Source organism: Battus philenor, unplaced genomic scaffold (genome assembly GCF_028537555.1).
Source record: "Battus philenor isolate CCGP_79_NKW_IND1 unplaced genomic scaffold, ilBatPhil1.0.hap1 SCAF_29, whole genome shotgun sequence".
Taxonomy (NCBI): domain Eukaryota; kingdom Metazoa; phylum Arthropoda; class Insecta; order Lepidoptera; family Papilionidae; genus Battus; species Battus philenor.
The window spans coordinates 3,330,374-3,351,968 of record NW_027181692.1 but is presented as its reverse complement, the minus strand read 5'-3'; the positions used below and the strand labels follow the sequence as shown (position 1 = coordinate 3,351,968).

Below are 21,595 nucleotides of genomic sequence, written 5' to 3'. Positions count from 1 at the left end.
TACAAATAGGTTATAAAGTTGTAAACAAGTGCCCAAGCTATAAAATAATTATGTTTGTTAAATCTAGGATCACTAAGTTTGTTTAGGAAAGTTCCAGATGCTTTAATTTAAACTTGTATTTAAGCGAGAGGATCTAAGGCGTCATCGGCGTCGAGGGGATCTGCAGCGTCTGAAATTTCTAAGGCGTCATCGGCGTCGACGGGATCTGCAGTGTCTGAAAATTCTATATAGCTCTGAGAGTTACTGTCACCAATATCATTATCGTCTTCAGATCGGTCGATAAATGGTACCTCATTTCCGTTTGTTCTTCCGAACTGCGAATCACATATCTTTATGTTGGCCCTGATGTTTATCAATTTAAGCACTCTTGGTTGCTTTAAGCGGTTCCTGATTTTTGTGTGAGTGCGTGAAAAAAGACTAAAATTCCTTTCTGCAGCTGCAGACGACGGTGGCACACTTAAAATTTTCGCTGCTACAATTCCAAAACTTTGGATAAAAGCGAATGTTTGCCACCACAATCTAGGTTCCAGTTGCTGAGCCGGAGCCCAAATAGCCTTCGATGATTTAAAAAAATTTGATTTTGTGTAAAACTCTGCCATATTTGATAAAGTTTTTGCTTCATCCATGGTGTTTGTAGCACAGTACCCCCCGTACGAATTCGGTTGCTTGAGAAATTTCTTCATCATTCAAGATATTGCGACCGCAGTACCGTGGATCCAATAGATGAGCAGCAAAATGTATGGGTTGAAGACTCTTTTTTTCGCGTTTGGTGATATGAGAAATGAGAATTTCCTTTTCTTCGGCGTCTAAAAACACAGACTCCTACAATTTTTTTAGCTTTGTCGTTGACATACATTTTTGAATATTAATGGGGAATCTGAAAGGAGGGAGTTGTCTTTCTCTGATTTTAGGAGTCCTGTCGCAAGTGGATCGAGAATATTTGTGATTTCATCTACCTTCAACCAAATTTCAGTGTCTAAAATTATATTCTTGATTTCCTGTGGGACAACAATATTGTGGCATATTGCAAGTTGCTCTAACGCTTCTCTATTTTGTTGGTACGAATTTAAGCTTATATATGCACCGCTACATCTTGTCCTGAAAAATAATTTGAGAGTACATGCAGAAGCACCAAATTTTTCGGCCTGATATTTTTCGAACTGTGCTAAGGCTACATGTGTGTGTTTTATAAATTTTATTACCTTAATGATATTATGCAGGGCGTCTTTAAAAAAAACAATGTCTTTAAAAACGGCCTTGTAAATTAAATTGAGCGAATGGCTCAAACATCCAACGCATGAAATATGAGGAAATTCTCTTGTGATTATTCTCCATGCAGCTTTCATATTTGCAGCATTGTCGGTAACAAGCACCACAAATTTAGCAGGGCCAATTTCGTTTATTACTTTTATAATTTGGCTGCTAATTAATTCTCCGGTTTCTCTCTGAACCTCCGGATAGATTGCGTGATAGAATATGGGTTCCGGGGTAGTGACTATAAAATTTATTACGCCTTTGCCAATTATATTAGTCCATCCATCAGTAATGAGAGCAAGGGCCAATGAGTATTGCTCAACAAGTATCTCGAAGGAACTGTATACGATGGATCAAATAAATAGAATAATCGCTTGCAGTGTTCTGACTCGAGCAGAGACATTGGCTGTCCAGATGCATATATAGCCCTCGCTAGTGCAGTGTTTATATCATTGTGACTTACTGATGGCGTCGAAAATGTCGTGTTATGCGCAGCATCAGAATTAATAGTGGAAAATAACGGCAGCGGTGACCTGACTGATGGTTCTATGGCTGACAATGACAATTCCATGGCCGACGAAGATGGTTCAACAGTCGACGATGACGGTGCTGTAGCCGAAAAAGATGGTACTCTATTCGACGATGACGGTGCCATAATTGAAGTGAACGTAGGTTGACGTACAGTTGCTTCTAAAGGTGACTGCAAGGTGGTTGGAAGTTTTTTTTGTTTGTATAAACTTTTCACGTCTTTCGGACATTTATTACATTTTAATAACTGTTGTTTTAATTTAAAGGCCATTGCATGTTTATATTGCACAGAACAATAACTGCAAGTCACATGTTTTTTACCGTGCGTTTCACACAACACCAGAAAATGTTCCCAAACGGAACTTATAGGTCGCGGCATAATAATTATGTTAAGTTAATTCAATCTAAAAGTTATTTACACTAAAATACCAATATTATTCACGAAACATTATTTTCACAAAAGCACATCCATTCGTGAAAGCAACGATGACAACACTAGCTGGTCGATTCGATCAATCAGCAATCTGAGAAATGCGACGTTGCCGTTTCAACTACTTATCCTTGTGTGCGTGGGCGAGTGCGAAGCGAGGGCGACAAATTATTTGCTGAGAGCACACTTATTTGCTGAGTCCGCGAACTTGCTATGGTACCAACAGATTGGGAACTTTCTATAGTTTGAGTGAGACCTAGTGGATGATGATGATGAACGATCTCGACGTTTTGAGAAATTCCGATTTTTTGATTTTGACCGCGACATACGGTCGACTTTCTCCGTCAATGCTTGCACTTGTCGGGTTAATGCGGCTATCCTCACTAGATCCACCAGAAGACGTACCTGAAATTTCTGCAACCTGAGAGGTCGGTGACACCGCATCTAGGACCTGATCTGCGAGCTCGGCGACTTCATCCAGCATCATTTTGGCCTGAGACGCGATGATGAGCTGCACACTGCTAGGCAGGCGACTGGCCCAGAGAGTTCTGAGCAGATCATCCGGTACACCAGAACCGGCCAGGCTCTTTAACCGACGCAGGAACTGTGATGGCTTGCTGTCACCCAGCTCTTCATGGTGAAGCAATTGCTGTACCTGTCGCTCCCGAGACGCAGACAACCGCTTGATGAGTTCATTTTTCAGGGTTTCGTATTTATTCGTCGCGGCCGGGCCCTCAACAATATCTTCGACGATTTCCGCATACCGCGGTTCCAGCTGTGAGACTGCATGATGATACTTTGTTGCATCGGACGTTATATTAGCTAAAACAAACTGGCTCTCCAACGTCGCAAACCACAGGTTTGGCTTTGCCGCGTAGAACGGCTGTACCTTTATCGCGTCGCGATTCAGCACCTGTTCACCCGATCCTTTGTTCTCGTTCTCCTCATTCGCCATTTTGTTCCAAAGGTGGTCACCACTAAAGCAAGCCAGATAGATACGTAGCAAAGCTTTTTAGAAGAATAGAAGGTGCGAGGCAAGCAGAGATAGATTTTAGCAGAATGGGAAAACTTATACTAAAACCAAACGAAACAACGTATTTATGCGAGAAAGTTGAGGGGCAAACTGACATGCGCTCCGCGTCAAAATAGTACCGAGACTGGATCCCGCGCCGGCGCAGCTGCCGCACGGAGTGAGCAGGGGCTGCGCGGGCGACGGCGGCCGTGACCTACATAGCCGGCCGGCAAGCAAATGTCGCAGCTAAACTACTAAAATAAATGTTGCGTACAAAGTCGATTTGTCAGTTTGAACCTCGAATATTTATTTATTAAATACACATAAACAATTACAAGTAAATATAGTTGAAATGAATTAAGGCAAGTTTACAATGTTTTTCATATTTTATAACATTTATCTATTTATTAGTTTAACCTCCTCAGTCCAGAGTATATTTTTGTTCGTATTTTTTGTAAAAAGTGGTAACCATGGACAATATATATATTTCTAGGTTTGTTAAGACCCAAGGAAAATAAAAATTATGCGGAAAATGCTCTTCCAATATGTCGCCATACGGCGACATCAGGTCTCAATGCTTTAAAAAGTTGAAAAAACTCCATATATTTTCCGAAATCTTTTATTCAAAAAGTAATTACAGTAAGCAACTGAAATAAAAAACAATGTTATTGGTTGGGACAAAGAATCGTTACTTTCATTCGTGGTAGTTTTTATAGCAGTTTCTCCCCGAAACCATGCATAATATCACATTGCAAGTAGGACATTGATGTCTCGCTTTGTTAGACTTACATTTTGGCATCCTGCAGCGGTTTGGTGTCTCTAATATGACAGGAATGTGATCTACGTTTCTCATTCTGATGTAATCAGATGGATGAGTTGTTTTAGCACGCTTCCTTTATTTTGCAACGGTAACGTCATCGTCAACAGGACCATCTTCATCATTTTCAGTGTCAAAGTTCAGTAAATAGTCGACAATTTTTTCTCTGAATCCCAAATAGTCTAGAATGTTACGTTTTTGTGTTCCAAGGTTTTCTTGTTCCAATTTATATTCTATCCATGCAGCGGCCAGCTCCGGAACTTCGGAATCATTTAGAAGTTTCAATGAGGCCCTCAGTTTGAAGTACCGATCTCTAGTTATTCTGTCTGCAATTGCTGGAATTCTGGACTTCTGATCCCAATACATCCTGATCCTAGGAAATCGAAGGTATGACATCATGATAGTTACACCAAAGAATGTTCTGATTTCTTTATCAGATGTGTTTAAATTAGTGCCCGTCTTACTAAGGTACGTTTGGTTACTATGAAAAGCAATTTGTTCGTAAATGTCGCTCGTTAAATACTTTGCCACATAGTCGTGAGGAGGCAAATTGATTGCCACAGTGTTCGGTAATTCGAATCGTGGGGCTGGTGGCAATGGATCGAAAGCTTTTTGTGTTGCCAGAATTTAATTGATTAAATATAAACCAAAATGCACAAAATGAATGTACGAGAGTGTTATTTTTGCTGTCGGCGGGCCACGAGTATTCGACCGGCGGGCCGCATGCGGGCCGCGGTCAGTGCATCCATGCTGTAGAGAGTCACTCAGAAAGCGGGTGGGACGATCCTTGGCATCTGCCTTGTACTCCTCCGAGTACTTCTGGGCCATCTTACGGCCGAAGGTGATAACAGGATCCTCACCGATGGGAAGACCTGAGTAATGACGCCAAGTTTGCGCCATTGTTGAGTGGAGTGGTGAGGGTGTGGTCGATCTACTTTGCACCTCCCTGCCAGACGGCGGGGGGAGGGGGTGATCTCCAACGCCACCGCCGCCACTTTGTATGCGCCTGCCATTCACCATCTTCCAAGTAATTCTGCCGTCTGCGCCTTCCATTAGAATCACCGTACAGTTTTGACGAATGTGACCAAAAAACTTATTACACCCAAAACACTTTATTCCATTCCTGTATTCACTTGACACATGATTCATCACTCCACAGCTATAGCACTGCTTTTGCGCCCCTACGGCCGGCCCGCATTGCTGATTCCGCTTAATAATGAACTGCTCGTTTTCTTACGGTTTCTTTCTGCCTGATCGCTGACTCGCTCGTTTTACTCTTAATTTTCTCGTAAATCACTAGCTTTTCTTTTAACACGGAGTACGTAATCACACTACAACACTGATTTATTGGATTTCTGATCCACAGTGCCATCTACAATATATTGAATTGCTAAGTAGTCCGGAAACTTAGCTCCTTTGCCTCTTTCATTATTAGCAGGTACTTGTATAAGGATTCGTTGTGAGTTTTTTGCAAGCACACATTAACTCGTGCATTTCCTTGACGATCACGCTGTCTGTAAATTCCTTCGTTAGCGCCGCTTTCAGTTCATCGTAGGTTTTAAAGGCGCGTTCCGACCGCTTAGTGCACATCTAGCTATTATAAGCTTTTGCTGAGGAGTCTATGAAAATATTATACAGCATGACTTTCTTCTAACTAAGAAGGCAATTAAAAAAAATAATTACATTTTTAGTAAAAATAAAATATTTACTTACCTCAAAAGTATTTTTACTATCTGCAAAAAGATAATTCGTCAAAGATAACATAACATTTTAACCGAGACAACATTAAAAAAAAAGAATCAAAATTAAAAGAAAGAATGTTTAGTATCTACCTGCGTGTAGGTAGAATTTGATGATAAAGGTAACAAATATTGATTATATTCAGTAATTCTAATTCTTTAGCCATCAGTTTAATAAAAGTTTATAAATTCAGATCATAATTCAAAACATATAAACTAAGATAACTTTAAAAAAAGTATCTACCTGACTGTGAGTATAAGTAATTTTATTATTAAAAAAATAATAATATTAAGGGATGTTTTTCTTTACAAATTTAAAATTCTACGACATTTTGAGTGTCCTATTTTAATTCCTGTGACCCGAGCACGAATTAAAACAAGACAATATGAAACCAAAAAATGTAAAATTTTATAAGTACCCGCTAGGGTTCAAGGTTGCCACGTGTCCACGTGTTTTTCGTCATTTAATATTTAATGAAATACTTGTAAAATTCTCATTTTACTTCTTATTTTAATGCAATTATGATTACAACAGCTGTAGGGAATTGACAAGAGTACACAAAAGATTTACTCATATATCTCTGCAATAAAACTTACCTTAAAAAATCCAGTAGATGTAATCTCTCTAGCTTCAATAATAGAACTTTATAATGTTGAAAAAGACACTAAAAAATTATTAACACTAAAAGACACAATTTTTTGCAATCTCGCACGTACCTTATAACGGTTTAGTAGCAACTGACGATCGATCCCCAGACACCGGACGTTTTATATGAATTCATTGTGGAACATTGCCACACCAAAAATTGTTTCTTTCAGAATTATTTCTATAATTAATTTTATTACTTTAATTAAATCTGTGAAATTGTACAATCATAACAACTTGAAATTAAATAAGATTGTGGACATTTGACATACATTTTTGAATATTAATGGGGAATCTGAAAGGAGGGAGTTGTCTTTCTCTGATTTTAGGAGTACTGTCGCAAGTGGATCGAGAATATTTGTGATTTCATCTACCTTCAACCAAATTTCAGTGTCTAAAATTATATTCTTGATTTCCTGTGGGACAAGAATATTGTGGCATATTGCAAGTTGCTCTAACGCTTCTCTATTTTGTTGGTACGAATTTAAGCTTATATATGCACCGCTCCATCTTGTCCTGGAAAATAATTTGAGAGTACATGCAGAAGCACCAAATTTTTCGGCCTGATATTTTTCGAACTGTGCTAAGGCTACATGTGTGTGTTTTATAAATTTTATTACCTTAATGATATCATGCAGGGTGTCTTTAAAAAAAAACAATGTCTTTAAAAACGGCCTTGTAAATTAAATTGAGCGAATGGCTCAAACATCCAACGCATGAAATATGAGGAAATTCTCTTGTGATTATTCTCCATGCAGCTTTCATATTTGCAGCATTGTCGGTAACAAGCACCACAAATTTAGCAGGGCCAATTTCGTTTATTACTTTTATAATTTGGCTGCTAATTAATTCTCCGGTTTCTCTCTGAACCTCCGGGTAGATTGCGTGATAGAATATGGGTTCCGGGGTAGTGACTATAAAATTTATTACGCCTTTGCCAATTATATTAGTCCATCCATCAGTAATGAGAGCAAGGGTCAATGATTTGGTCAACTTGATATCAATTGCATCTTTTACTCTTTTATGTTCTTGGTCAAGAAGAGTATTGTTCAACAAGTATCTCGAAGGAACTGTATACGATGGATCAAATAAATAGAGTAATCGCTTCCAGTGTTCTGACTCGAGCAGAGACATTGGCTGTCCAGATGCATATATAGCCCTCGCTAGTGCAGTGTTTATATCATTGTGACTTACTGATGGCGTCGTAAATGTCGTGTTATGCGCAGCATCAGAATTAATAGTGGAAAATAACGGCAGCGGTGACCTGCCTAATGGCTCTATGGCTGACAATGACAATTCCATGGCCGACGAAGATGGTTCAACAGTCGACGATGACGGTGCTGTGGCCGAAAAAGATGGTACTCTATTCGACGATGACGGTGCCATAATTGAAGTGAACGTAGGTTGACGTACAGTTGCTTCTAAAGGTGACTGCAAGGTGGTTGGAAGTTTTTTTTGTTTGTATAAACTTTTCACGTCTTTCGGACATTTATTACATTTTAATAACTGTTGTTTTAATTTAAAGGCCATTGCATGTTTATATTGCACAGAACAATAACTGCAAGTCACATGTTTTTTACCGTGCGTTTCACACAACACCAGAAAATGTTCCCAAACGGAACTTATAGGACGCGGCATAATAATTATGTTAAGTTAATTCAATCTAAAAGTTATTTACACTAAAATACCAATATTATTCACGAAACATTATTTTCACAAAAGCACATCCATTTGTGAAAGCAACGATGACAACACTGGCTGGTCGATTCGATCAATCAGCAATCTGAGAAATGCGACGTTGCCGTTTCAACTACTTATCCTTGTGTGCGTGGGCGAGTGCGAAGCGAGGGCGACAAATTATTTGCTGAGAACACACTTATTTGCTGAGTCCGCGAACTTGCTATGGTACCAACAGATTGGGAACTTTCTATAGTTTGAGTGAGACCTAGTGGATGATGATGATGAACGATCTCGACGTTTTGAGAAATTCCGATTTTTTGATTTTGACCGCGACATACGGTCGACTTTCTCCGTCAATGCATGTACTTGTCGGGTCAATGCGGCTATCCTCACTAGATCCACCAGAAGACGTACCCGAAATTTCTGCTACTTGAGAGGTCGGTGACACCGCATCTAGGACCTGATCTGCGAGCTCGGCGACTTCATCCAGCATCATTTTGGCCTGAGACGCGATGATGAGCTGCACACTGCTAGGCAGACGACTGGCCCAGAGAGTTCTGAGCAGATCATCCGGTACACCAGAACCGGCCAGGCTCTTTAACCGACGCAGGAACTGTGATGGCTTGCTGTCACCCAGCTCTTCATGGTGAAGCAATTGCTGTACCTGTCGCTCCCGAGACGCAGACAACCGCTTGATGAGTTCATTTTTCAGGGTTTCGTATTTATTCGTCGCGGCCGGGCCCTCAACAATATCTTCGACGATTTCCGCATACCGCGGTTCCAGCTGTGAGACTGCATGATGATACTTTGTTGCATCGGACGTTATATTAGCTAAAACAAACTGGCTCTCCAACGTCGCAAACCACAGGTTTGGCTTTGCCGCGTAGAACGGCTGTACCTTTACCGCGTCGCGATTCAGCACCTGTTCACCCGATCCTTTGTTCTCGTTCTCCTCATTCGCCATTTTGTTCCAAAGGTGGTCACCACTAAAGCAAGCCAGATAGATACGTAGCAAAGCTTTTTAGAAGAATAGAAGGTGCGAGGCAAGCAGAGATAGATTTTAGCAGAATGGGAAAACTTATACTAAAACCAAACGAAACAACGTATTTATGCGAGAAAGTTGAGGGGCAAACTGACATGCGCTCCGCGTCAAAATAGTACCGAGACTGGATCCCGCGCCGGCGCAGCCGCCGCACGGAGTGAGCAGGGGCTGCGCGGGCGAGGGCGGGCCGTGACCTACATAGCCGGCCGGCAAGCAAATGTCGCAGCTAAACCACTAAAATAAATGTTGCGTTCAAAGTCGTTTTGTCAGTTTGAACCTCGAATATTTATTTATTAAATACACATAAACAATTACAAGTAAATATAGTTGAAATGAATTAAGGTAAGTTTACAATGTTTTTCATATTTTATAACATTTATCTATTTATTAGTTTAACCTCCTCAGTCCCGAGTATATTTTTGTTCGTATTTTTTTGTAAAAAGTGGTAACCATGGACAATATATATATTTCTAGGTTTGTTAAGACCCAAGGAAAATAAAAATTATGCGGAAAATGCTCTTCCAATATGTCGCCATACGGCGACATCAGGTCTCAATGCTTTAAAAAGTTGAAAAAACTCCATATATTTTCCGAAATCTTTTATTCAAAAAGTAATTACAGTAAGCAACTGAAATAAAAAACAATGTTATTGGTTGGGACAAAGAATCGTTACTTTCATTCGTGGTAGTTTTTATAGCAGTTTCTCCCCGAAACCATGCATAATATCACATTGCAAGTAGGACATTGATGTCTCGCTTTGTTAGACTTACATTTTGGCATCCTGCAGCGGTTTGATGTCTCTAATATGACAGGAATGTGATCTACATTTCTCATTCTGATGTAATCAGATGGATGACTTGTTTTAGCACGCTTACTTTGTTTTTCAATGGTAACATCATCGTCAACAGGACCATCTTCATCATTTTCAGTGTCAAAGTTCAGTAAATAGTCGACAATTTTTTCTCTGAATCCCAAATAGTCTAGAATGTTACGTTTTTGTGTTTCAAGGTTTTCTTGTTCCAATTTATATTCTATCCATGCAGCGGCCAGCTCCGGAACTTCGGAATCATTTAGAAGTTTCAATGAGGCCCTCAGTTTGAAGTACCGATCTCTAGTTATTCTGTCTGCAATTGCTGGAATTCTGGTCTTCTGGACTTCTGATCCCAATACATCCTGATCCTAGGAAATCGAAGGTATGACATCATGATAGTTACACCAAAGAATGTTCTGATTTCTTTATCAGATGTGTTCAAATTAGTGCCCGTCTTACTAAGGTACGTTTGGTTACTATGAAATGCAATTTGTTCGTAAATGTCGCTCGTTAAATACTTTGCCACATAGTCGTGAGGAGGCAAATTGATTGCCACAGTGTTCGGTAATTCGAATCGTGGGGCTGGTGGCAATGGATCGAAAGCTTTTTGTGTTGCCAGAATTTAATTGATTAAATATAAACCAAAATGCACAAAATGAATGTACGAGAGTGTTATTTTTGCTGTCGGCGGGCCACGAGTATTCGACCGGCGGGCCGCATGCGGGCCGCGGTCTGTGCATCCATGCTGTAGAGAGTCACTCAGGAAGCGGGTGGGACGATCCTTGGCATCTGCCTTGTACTCCTCCGAGTACTTCTGGGCCATCTTACGGCCGAAGGTGATAACAGGATCCTCACCGATGGGAAGACCTGAGTAATGACGCCAAGTTTGCGCCATTGTTGAGTGGAGTGGTGAGGGTATGGTCGATCTACTTTGCACCTCCCTGCCAGACGGCGGGGGGAGGGGGTGATCTCCAACGCCACCGCCGCCACTTTGTATGCGCCTGCCATCCACCATCTTCCAAGTAATTCTGCCGTCTGCGCCTTCCATTAGAATCACCGTACAGTTTTGACGAATGTGACCAAAAAACTTATTACACCCAAAACACTTTATTCCATTCCTGTATTCACTTGACACATGATTTATCACTCCACAGCTATAGCACTGCTTTTGCGCCCGTACGGCCGGCCCGCATTGCTGATTCCGCTTAATAATGAACTGCTCGTTTTCTTACAGTTTCTTTCTGCCTGATCGCTGACTCGCTCGTTTTACTCTTAATTTTCTCGTAAATCACTAGCTTTTCTTTTAACACGGAGTACGTAATCACACTACAACACTGATTTATTGGATTTCTGATCCACAGTGCCATCTACAATATATTGAATTGCTAAGTAGTCCGGAAACTTAGCTCCTTTGCCTCTTTCATTATTAGCAGGTACTTGTATAAGGATTCGTTGTGAGTTTTTTGCAAGCACACATTAACTCGTGCATTTCCTTGACGATCACGCTGTCTGTAAATTCCTTCGTTAGCGCCGCTTTCAGTTCATCGTAGGTTTTAAAGGCGCGTTCCGACCGCTTAGTGCACATCTAGCTATTATAAGCTTTTGCTGAGGAGTCTATGAAAATATTATACAGCATGACTTTCTTCTAACTAAGAAGGCAATTAAAAAAAATAATTACATTTTTAGTAAAAATTTACTTACCTCAAAAGTATTTTTACTATCTGCAAAAAGATAATTCGTCAAAGATAACAGGTTGTCAAATATCTCCCTTCCGCTTTTTTCCTCTTTATTCAATGCTTTATAAAAAGTGTTACAGTGATCGGATTTAGTTCAAATATGCGCCGTTTTGTTCGATAATCTGTTTCCATCTAGATTCGATTCGATTCCATTTAGATTCCTTCCTGGCCGTCAATCCCGGCTTGGCCACTGTTTGGGACGATTCACCGGCCTTCGACCACGACCGTTTTCGCTTGATATTGTCGTATGTGATCCATTTTTCGTCGCCAGTCACCATCCGCTTCAAGAATGGGTCGAGTTCGTTCCGTTTCAGCAGCATATCGCAGGCGTTGATTCGGTCCAGAATGTTTTTTTGCGTCAAATCATGCGGCACCCAAACATCAAGCTTTTTTTTTGTATCCAGCCTTCTGCAGATGGTTTAAAATGGTTTGGTGACTAACTCCCATCTCCTGGGCGATGTCACGAGATGCCACATGCCGGTCTAACTCGATGTAGTCCATGATTTGATCGGTATTTGTCGTCACAGGTCTTCCGCCGGCTGGCTTATCCATGGTGACGTTTTCGCCGGCTCTGAATCGTCGAAACCATTCCTCCGCGGTTCGAAGTGATAGAGTACCATCCCCATTAATTTCACGGAACGTTTCTCTAGCGGATTTGCCTTTAACGAAAGAAAACTTTAAAATAGCGCGAATTTTGGCGTTAGTGAACTCCATGTTTACACGTCTATAGCTGTTGAACGCAATATCCAAACTAATCATGCATAGCGTCGTTTTGTAGGTTATGTTAAGACCTTTCAAATTATGTATAGTATTGCCAGATACGAGCTCTGTAGCGCTTTGTACATAGCCGCGAAATTCAAAAGACAAAAAGGCGGAAGGGAGATGTTTGACAACCTTTTATAACATTTTAACCGAGACAACATTAAAAAAAAGAATCAAAATTAAAAGAAAGAATGTTTAGTATCTACCTGCGTGTAGGTAGAATTTGGTGATAAAGGTAACAAATATTGATTATATTCAGTAATTCTAATTCTTTAGCCATCAGTTTAATAAAAGTTTATATAAATTCAGCTCATAATTCAAAACATATAAACTAAGATAACTTTAAAAAAAGTATCTACCTGACTGTGGGTATAAGTAATTTTATTATTAAAAAAATAATAATATTAAGGGATGTTTTTCTTTACAAATTTAAAATTCTACGACATTTTGAGTGTCCTATTTTAATTCCTGCGACCCGAGCACGAGTTAAAACAAGACAATATGGAACCAAAAAATGTAAAATTTTATAAGTACCCGCTAGGGTTCAAGGTCGCCACGTGTCCACGTGTTTTTCGTCATTTAATATTTAATGAAATACTTGTAAAATTCTCATTTTACTTCTTATTTTAATGCAATTATAATTACAACAGCTGTAGGGAATTGACAAGAGTACACAAAAGATTTACTCATATATCTCTGCAATAAAACTTACCTTAAAAAATCCAGTAGATGTAATCTCTCTAGCTTCAATAATAGAACTTTATAATGTTGAAAAAGACACTAAAAAATTATTAACACTAAAAGACACAATTTTTTGCAATCTCGCACGTACCTTATAACGGTTTAGTAGCAACTGACGATCGATCCCCAGACACCGGACGTTTTATATGAATTCATTGTGGAACATTGCCACACCAAAAATTGTTTCTTTCAGAATTATTTCTATAATTAATTTTATTACTTTAATTAAATCTGTGAAATTGTACAATCATAACAACTTGAAATTAAATAAGATTGTGGACATTTGACATACATTTTTGAATATTAATGGGGAATCTGAAAGGAGGGAGTTGTCTTTCTCTGATTTTAGGAGTACTGTCGCAAGTGGATCGAGAATATTTGTGATTTCATCTACCTTCAACCAAATTTCAGTGTCTAAAATTATATTCTTGATTTCCTGTGGGACAAGAATATTGTGGCATATTGCAAGTTGCTCTAACGCTTCTCTATTTTGTTGGTACGAATTTAAGCTTATATATGCACCGCTCCATCTTGTCCTGGAAAATAATTTGAGAGTACATGCAGAAGCACCAAATTTTTCGGCCTGATATTTTTCGAACTGTGCTAAGGCTACATGTGTGTGTTTTATAAATTTTATTACCTTAATGATATCATGCAGGGTGTCTTTAAAAAAAAACAATGTCTTTAAAAACGGCCTTGTAAATTAAATTGAGCGAATGGCTCAAACATCCAACGCATGAAATATGAGGAAATTCTCTTGTGATTATTCTCCATGCAGCTTTCATATTTGCAGCATTGTCGGTAACAAGCACCACAAATTTAGCAGGGCCAATTTCGTTTATTACTTTTATAATTTGGCTGCTAATTAATTCTCCGGTTTCTCTCTGAACCTCCGGGTAGATTGCGTGATAGAATATGGGTTCCGGGGTAGTGACTATAAAATTTATTACGCCTTTGCCAATTATATTAGTCCATCCATCAGTAATGAGAGCAAGGGTCAATGATTTGGTCAACTTGATATCAATTGCATCTTTTACTCTTTTATGTTCTTGGTCAAGAAGAGTATTGTTCAACAAGTATCTCGAAGGAACTGTATACGATGGATCAAATAAATAGAGTAATCGCTTCCAGTGTTCTGACTCGAGCAGAGACATTGGCTGTCCAGATGCATATATAGCCCTCGCTAGTGCAGTGTTTATATCATTGTGACTTACTGATGGCGTCGTAAATGTCGTGTTATGCGCAGCATCAGAATTAATAGTGGAAAATAACGGCAGCGGTGACCTGCCTAATGGCTCTATGGCTGACAATGACAATTCCATGGCCGACGAAGATGGTTCAACAGTCGACGATGACGGTGCTGTGGCCGAAAAAGATGGTACTCTATTCGACGATGACGGTGCCATAATTGAAGTGAACGTAGGTTGACGTACAGTTGCTTCTAAAGGTGACTGCAAGGTGGTTGGAAGTTTTTTTTGTTTGTATAAACTTTTCACGTCTTTCGGACATTTATTACATTTTAATAACTGTTGTTTTAATTTAAAGGCCATTGCATGTTTATATTGCACAGAACAATAACTGCAAGTCACATGTTTTTTACCGTGCGTTTCACACAACACCAGAAAATGTTCCCAAACGGAACTTATAGGACGCGGCATAATAATTATGTTAAGTTAATTCAATCTAAAAGTTATTTACACTAAAATACCAATATTATTCACGAAACATTATTTTCACAAAAGCACATCCATTTGTGAAAGCAACGATGACAACACTGGCTGGTCGATTCGATCAATCAGCAATCTGAGAAATGCGACGTTGCCGTTTCAACTACTTATCCTTGTGTGCGTGGGCGAGTGCGAAGCGAGGGCGACAAATTATTTGCTGAGAACACACTTATTTGCTGAGTCCGCGAACTTGCTATGGTACCAACAGATTGGGAACTTTCTATAGTTTGAGTGAGACCTAGTGGATGATGATGATGAACGATCTCGACGTTTTGAGAAATTCCGATTTTTTGATTTTGACCGCGACATACGGTCGACTTTCTCCGTCAATGCATGTACTTGTCGGGTCAATGCGGCTATCCTCACTAGATCCACCAGAAGACGTACCCGAAATTTCTGCTACTTGAGAGGTCGGTGACACCGCATCTAGGACCTGATCTGCGAGCTCGGCGACTTCATCCAGCATCATTTTGGCCTGAGACGCGATGATGAGCTGCACACTGCTAGGCAGACGACTGGCCCAGAGAGTTCTGAGCAGATCATCCGGTACACCAGAACCGGCCAGGCTCTTTAACCGACGCAGGAACTGTGATGGCTTGCTGTCACCCAGCTCTTCATGGTGAAGCAATTGCTGTACCTGTCGCTCCCGAGACGCAGACAACCGCTTGATGAGTTCATTTTTCAGGGTTTCGTATTTATTCGTCGCGGCCGGGCCCTCAACAATATCTTCGACGATTTCCGCATACCGCGGTTCCAGCTGTGAGACTGCATGATGATACTTTGTTGCATCGGACGTTATATTAGCTAAAACAAACTGGCTCTCCAACGTCGCAAACCACAGGTTTGGCTTTGCCGCGTAGAACGGCTGTACCTTTACCGCGTCGCGATTCAGCACCTGTTCACCCGATCCTTTGTTCTCGTTCTCCTCATTCGCCATTTTGTTCCAAAGGTGGTCACCACTAAAGCAAGCCAGATAGATACGTAGCAAAGCTTTTTAGAAGAATAGAAGGTGCGAGGCAAGCAGAGATAGATTTTAGCAGAATGGGAAAACTTATACTAAAACCAAACGAAACAACGTATTTATGCGAGAAAGTTGAGGGGCAAACTGACATGCGCTCCGCGTCAAAATAGTACCGAGACTGGATCCCGCGCCGGCGCAGCCGCCGCACGGAGTGAGCAGGGGCTGCGCGGGCGAGGGCGGGCCGTGACCTACATAGCCGGCCGGCAAGCAAATGTCGCAGCTAAACCACTAAAATAAATGTTGCGTTCAAAGTCGTTTTGTCAGTTTGAACCTCGAATATTTATTTATTAAATACACATAAACAATTACAAGTAAATATAGTTGAAATGAATTAAGGTAAGTTTACAATGTTTTTCATATTTTATAACATTTATCTATTTATTAGTTTAACCTCCTCAGTCCCGAGTATATTTTTGTTCGTATTTTTTTGTAAAAAGTGGTAACCATGGACAATATATATATTTCTAGGTTTGTTAAGACCCAAGGAAAATAAAAATTATGCGGAAAATGCTCTTCCAATATGTCGCCATACGGCGACATCAGGTCTCAATGCTTTAAAAAGTTGAAAAAACTCCATATATTTTCCGAAATCTTTTATTCAAAAAGTAATTACAGTAAGCAACTGAAATAAAAAACAATGTTATTGGTTGGGACAAAGAATCGTTACTTTCATTCGTGGTAGTTTTTATAGCAGTTTCTCCCCGAAACCATGCATAATATCACATTGCAAGTAGGACATTGATGTCTCGCTTTGTTAGACTTACATTTTGGCATCCTGCAGCGGTTTGATGTCTCTAATATGACAGGAATGTGATCTACATTTCTCATTCTGATGTAATCAGATGGATGACTTGTTTTAGCACGCTTACTTTGTTTTTCAATGGTAACATCATCGTCAACAGGACCATCTTCATCATTTTCAGTGTCAAAGTTCAGTAAATAGTCGACAATTTTTTCTCTGAATCCCAAATAGTCTAGAATGTTACGTTTTTGTGTTTCAAGGTTTTCTTGTTCCAATTTATATTCTATCCATGCAGCGGCCAGCTCCGGAACTTCGGAATCATTTAGAAGTTTCAATGAGGCCCTCAGTTTGAAGTACCGATCTCTAGTTATTCTGTCTGCAATTGCTGGAATTCTGGTCTTCTGGACTTCTGATCCCAATACATCCTGATCCTAGGAAATCGAAGGTATGACATCATGATAGTTACACCAAAGAATGTTCTGATTTCTTTATCAGATGTGTTCAAATTAGTGCCCGTCTTACTAAGGTACGTTTGGTTACTATGAAATGCAATTTGTTCGTAAATGTCGCTCGTTAAATACTTTGCCACATAGTCGTGAGGAGGCAAATTGATTGCCACAGTGTTCGGTAATTCGAATCGTGGGGCTGGTGGCAATGGATCGAAAGCTTTTTGTGTTGCCAGAATTTAATTGATTAAATATAAACCAAAATGCACAAAATGAATGTACGAGAGTGTTATTTTTGCTGTCGGCGGGCCACGAGTATTCGACCGGCGGGCCGCATGCGGGCCGCGGTCTGTGCATCCATGCTGTAGAGAGTCACTCAGGAAGCGGGTGGGACGATCCTTGGCATCTGCCTTGTACTCCTCCGAGTACTTCTGGGCCATCTTACGGCCGAAGGTGATAACAGGATCCTCACCGATGGGAAGACCTGAGTAATGACGCCAAGTTTGCGCCATTGTTGAGTGGAGTGGTGAGGGTATGGTCGATCTACTTTGCACCTCCCTGCCAGACGGCGGGGGGAGGGGGTGATCTCCAACGCCACCGCCGCCACTTTGTATGCGCCTGCCATCCACCATCTTCCAAGTAATTCTGCCGTCTGCGCCTTCCATTAGAATCACCGTACAGTTTTGACGAATGTGACCAAAAAACTTATTACACCCAAAACACTTTATTCCATTCCTGTATTCACTTGACACATGATTTATCACTCCACAGCTATAGCACTGCTTTTGCGCCCGTACGGCCGGCCCGCATTGCTGATTCCGCTTAATAATGAACTGCTCGTTTTCTTACGGTTTCTTTCTGCCTGATCGCTGACTCGCTCGTTTTACTCTTAATTTTCTCGTAAATCACTAGCTTTTCTTTTAACACGGAGTACGTAATCACACTACAACACTGATTTATTGGATTTCTGATCCACAGTGCCATCTACAATATATTGAATTGCTAAGTAGTCCGGAAACTTAGCTCCTTTGCCTCTTTCATTATTAGCAGGTACTTGTATAAGGATTCGTTGTGAGTTTTTTGCAAGCACACATTAACTCGTGCATTTCCTTGACGATCACGCTGTCTGTAAATTCCTTCGTTAGCGCCGCTTTCAGTTCATCGTAGGTTTTAAAGGCGCGTTCCGACCGCTTAGTGCACATCTAGCTATTATAAGCTTTTGCTGAGGAGTCTATGAAAATATTATACAGCATGACTTTCTTCTAACTAAGAAGGCAATTAAAAAAAATAATTACATTTTTAGTAAAAATAAAATATTTACTTACCTCAAAAGTATTTTTACTATCTGCAAAAAGATAATTCGTCAAAGATAACATAACATTTTAACCGAGACAACATTAAAAAAAAAGAATCAAAATTAAAAGAAAGAATGTTTAGTATCTACCTGCGTGTAGGTAGAATTTGATGATAAAGGTAACAAATATTGATTATATTCAGTAATTCTAATTCTTTAGCCATCAGTTTAATAAAAGTTTATAAATTCAGATCATAATTCAAAACATATAAACTAAGATAACTTTAAAAAAAGTATCTACCTGACTGTGAGTATAAGTAATTTTATTATTAAAAAAATAATAATATTAAGGGATGTTTTTCTTTACAAATTTAAAATTCTACGACATTTTGAGTGTCCTATTTTAATTCCTGTGACCCGAGCACGAATTAAAACAAGACAATATGAAACCAAAAAATGTAAAATTTTATAAGTACCCGCTAGGGTTCAAGGTTGCCACGTGTCCACGTGTTTTTCGTCATTTAATATTTAATGAAATACTTGTAAAATTCTCATTTTACTTCTTATTTTAATGCAATTATGATTACAACAGCTGTAGGGAATTGACAAGAGTACACAAAAGATTTACTCATATATCTCTGCAATAAAACTTACCTTAAAAAATCCAGTAGATGTAATCTCTCTAGCTTCAATAATAGAACTTTATAATGTTGAAAAAGACACTAAAAAATTATTAACACTAAAAGACACAATTTTTTGCAATCTCGCACGTACCTTATAACGGTTTAGCAGCAACTGACGATCGATCCCCAGACACCGGACGTTTTATATGAATTCATTGTGGAACATTGCCACACCAAAAATTGTTTCTTTCAGAATTATTTCTATAATTAATTTTATTACTTTAATTAAATCTGTGAAATTGTACAATCATAACAACTTGAAATTAAATAAGATTGTTATGTCTCCTAAATATATAAATAAAAGGTTTTGTTGGATCATCGGTATAATAATTGAATTGGATATACAACTGAATTATTAATATTCAACAAGCTAAACTACATAGTATAGTATATTTTTAATGGCTATTTTTTGTTATACAATGACGAATATTACATTATATTTTTAAATCGTGTGTTAATTTTAAGTTCGTAAGGTGAAAAACTACCGTTTTATATTGTTATTATCGCAATAATTTCAGCCGTAGGACATTGACGGCTGAACATATGCCTTCCCTATAGATATGCAATACGTCCCGTTGTTTTTCTGCGACCTTAAAACGTAAACTATAAATCGTAAGAAGCACAAAATGAAAGTTTTTGTTGATTTGTTATGTTGAATATTCTTTCATAAAACTTGTATGTACAATGCGATTAAAATAAGAATAGGACCGGCCTAGCGCCATGTTGTGACGTCACAACGGTAACTTGGTATAGTGTGCAAAAAAGCAATGTTAAAAAATATTGGCTTGTTTTATATTGTAATAGCACGTACTTTTTTATCTGATAGGTAGAAAAAAAATAGTCTAAAAACGAATCATAGATAGGTAAACTAAAGTAAACACAGAAACACATTGAACTGTCTTTATTTAGTGAATGTACGTATTTTAATTTTAATCGCTCAGCTCTTCAATTCCACTCGTGTCCTGATGCCCAACTGAATCAGACTCTTAAATATTTAATGGATTCAGGCGTTACATTGCGGAAGTCCATCCCAAATAAGAAAGGACCAATATCTAGCCACCTCCGCACATGCAGTGGTTGTCGTGCATGAAAGTGCACCGCCCGCCAGCCCGCTCGTAAATGCGCATGCGACAGACAATGCAAACTACACAACCGCCACCGTAAATTCACTCAACACGTGTTTCACCCCTCCACGGGGCATCTTCAGGAGTTGCTACACAGATTAGTGCTAAACACCAATCAGACTCCTCGTAATCGTCGTCATCATCACTGCTGCTGCTACTACTGTCACCTATGTTTATAATGAAACTGAATGGGCCATTGTCATCGTCTTCAAGTAATTCCCTTTCGAAGTAGTCTTTCTCAATCCTTTTTACATGGTTTACTTCATTCTTCCAGTCATCTTTCGTGATTGATGCGATCGGCTCAAGTGTCAGACGTTCGATTGCGCTTTCTAATTGCTCAACATTTTTGTCTGCCACTCTACGTTTTACCAAATGCCAGATGTATTCTATCGGATTTAAATCGCAATTATAGGGTGGCAATCAGTAACACTTCATGGCTATGCGATCTAAATATGTTATCTATTGTGTAATCTTTCGGTGGCCTGTTTTTTTTTTATTAATTCATAAAGTTCAGCCTTTGTGAATTTTTGCTCATATTGAATATCGTTTTGTGTAAGCCATTCCTGCATCTGCACTTTTCTAGCACTCATGTTCGGGGCTTTCTTTCATGCATAAAATAAAAGTGGATATTGTTTTTGAAATGTATTTATTTATGCTTCATTATGATATTTATAAAAACAATTGCTTTTTTTTTGCATCACATAAAGATACACGACATTTTTGGCACATTTTGAATGTAAAGCCTGATCATTTTGGGAATTTGCAACTATGCTGCTTATCCAGCCAAACTGCCCAATGACATGTCTGATCTAATCTGACGTCTTTCAAAGGAATTGCTTGAACTGGTCCTCGCAACTTCTTCATTACAAATTCTCTTTGTGTGGTGCTCCCACTAGGTCACCACGTTTAACGCCATTTGCAGGTAGACCGAATTTACAAAAGGTTTCAGCAAGTTCTAGTCTGAATGTACCCAAATTTCCTTTAATATTATTTACCTTCTTGAACATAACCCATGAACCTATACAGCAAGGTCTAGGAAATGATAAAATAAGCGCATGGTCCACTTGCGGCTCTTCATTGTGATGTGATAACGACCTGTAAATGAATCTACTATCAACGCCTCCTATGTGGGCATTACACTCCTTGACGAATTTGGGGCATGGAATGACAACTCTCTCTTTCTTCGATTTATCAAAGCGTGTGACTGTGGTTGCTGGTTCTGCTCTTACATAAGTGGAAAGAAGTTTAACGGGCTTGTTATCTTTCCACACAACAGCACTTACGTCAATATCATCCACAGTCGCCACGTTTTCCTCATAGAAACCTCTGGGTACGTTCTTTTTCATTATAGTGTTTTTTT

The 21,595-nt window shown here is 39.3% G+C and overlaps 2 protein-coding genes across 2 annotated transcripts; both read right to left on the bottom strand.

The window, feature by feature from the left end:
- Nucleotides 1-8,371: 8,371 nt before the first annotated feature.
- On the bottom strand, nucleotides 8,372-9,070 carry LOC137926452 (uncharacterized). Its single transcript, XM_068770051.1, has one exon. It carries the CDS (start codon nucleotides 9,068-9,070, stop codon nucleotides 8,372-8,374), a length of 699 nt encoding a protein of 232 aa, XP_068626152.1.
- A 6,093-nt stretch (nucleotides 9,071-15,163) lies between these two features.
- Nucleotides 15,164-15,862, bottom strand: LOC137926451 (uncharacterized). The gene has a single exon (XM_068770050.1). The coding sequence runs from the start codon at nucleotides 15,860-15,862 to the stop codon at nucleotides 15,164-15,166; it is 699 nt and encodes a 232-aa protein (XP_068626151.1).
- Nucleotides 15,863-21,595: the final 5,733 nt, after the last annotated feature.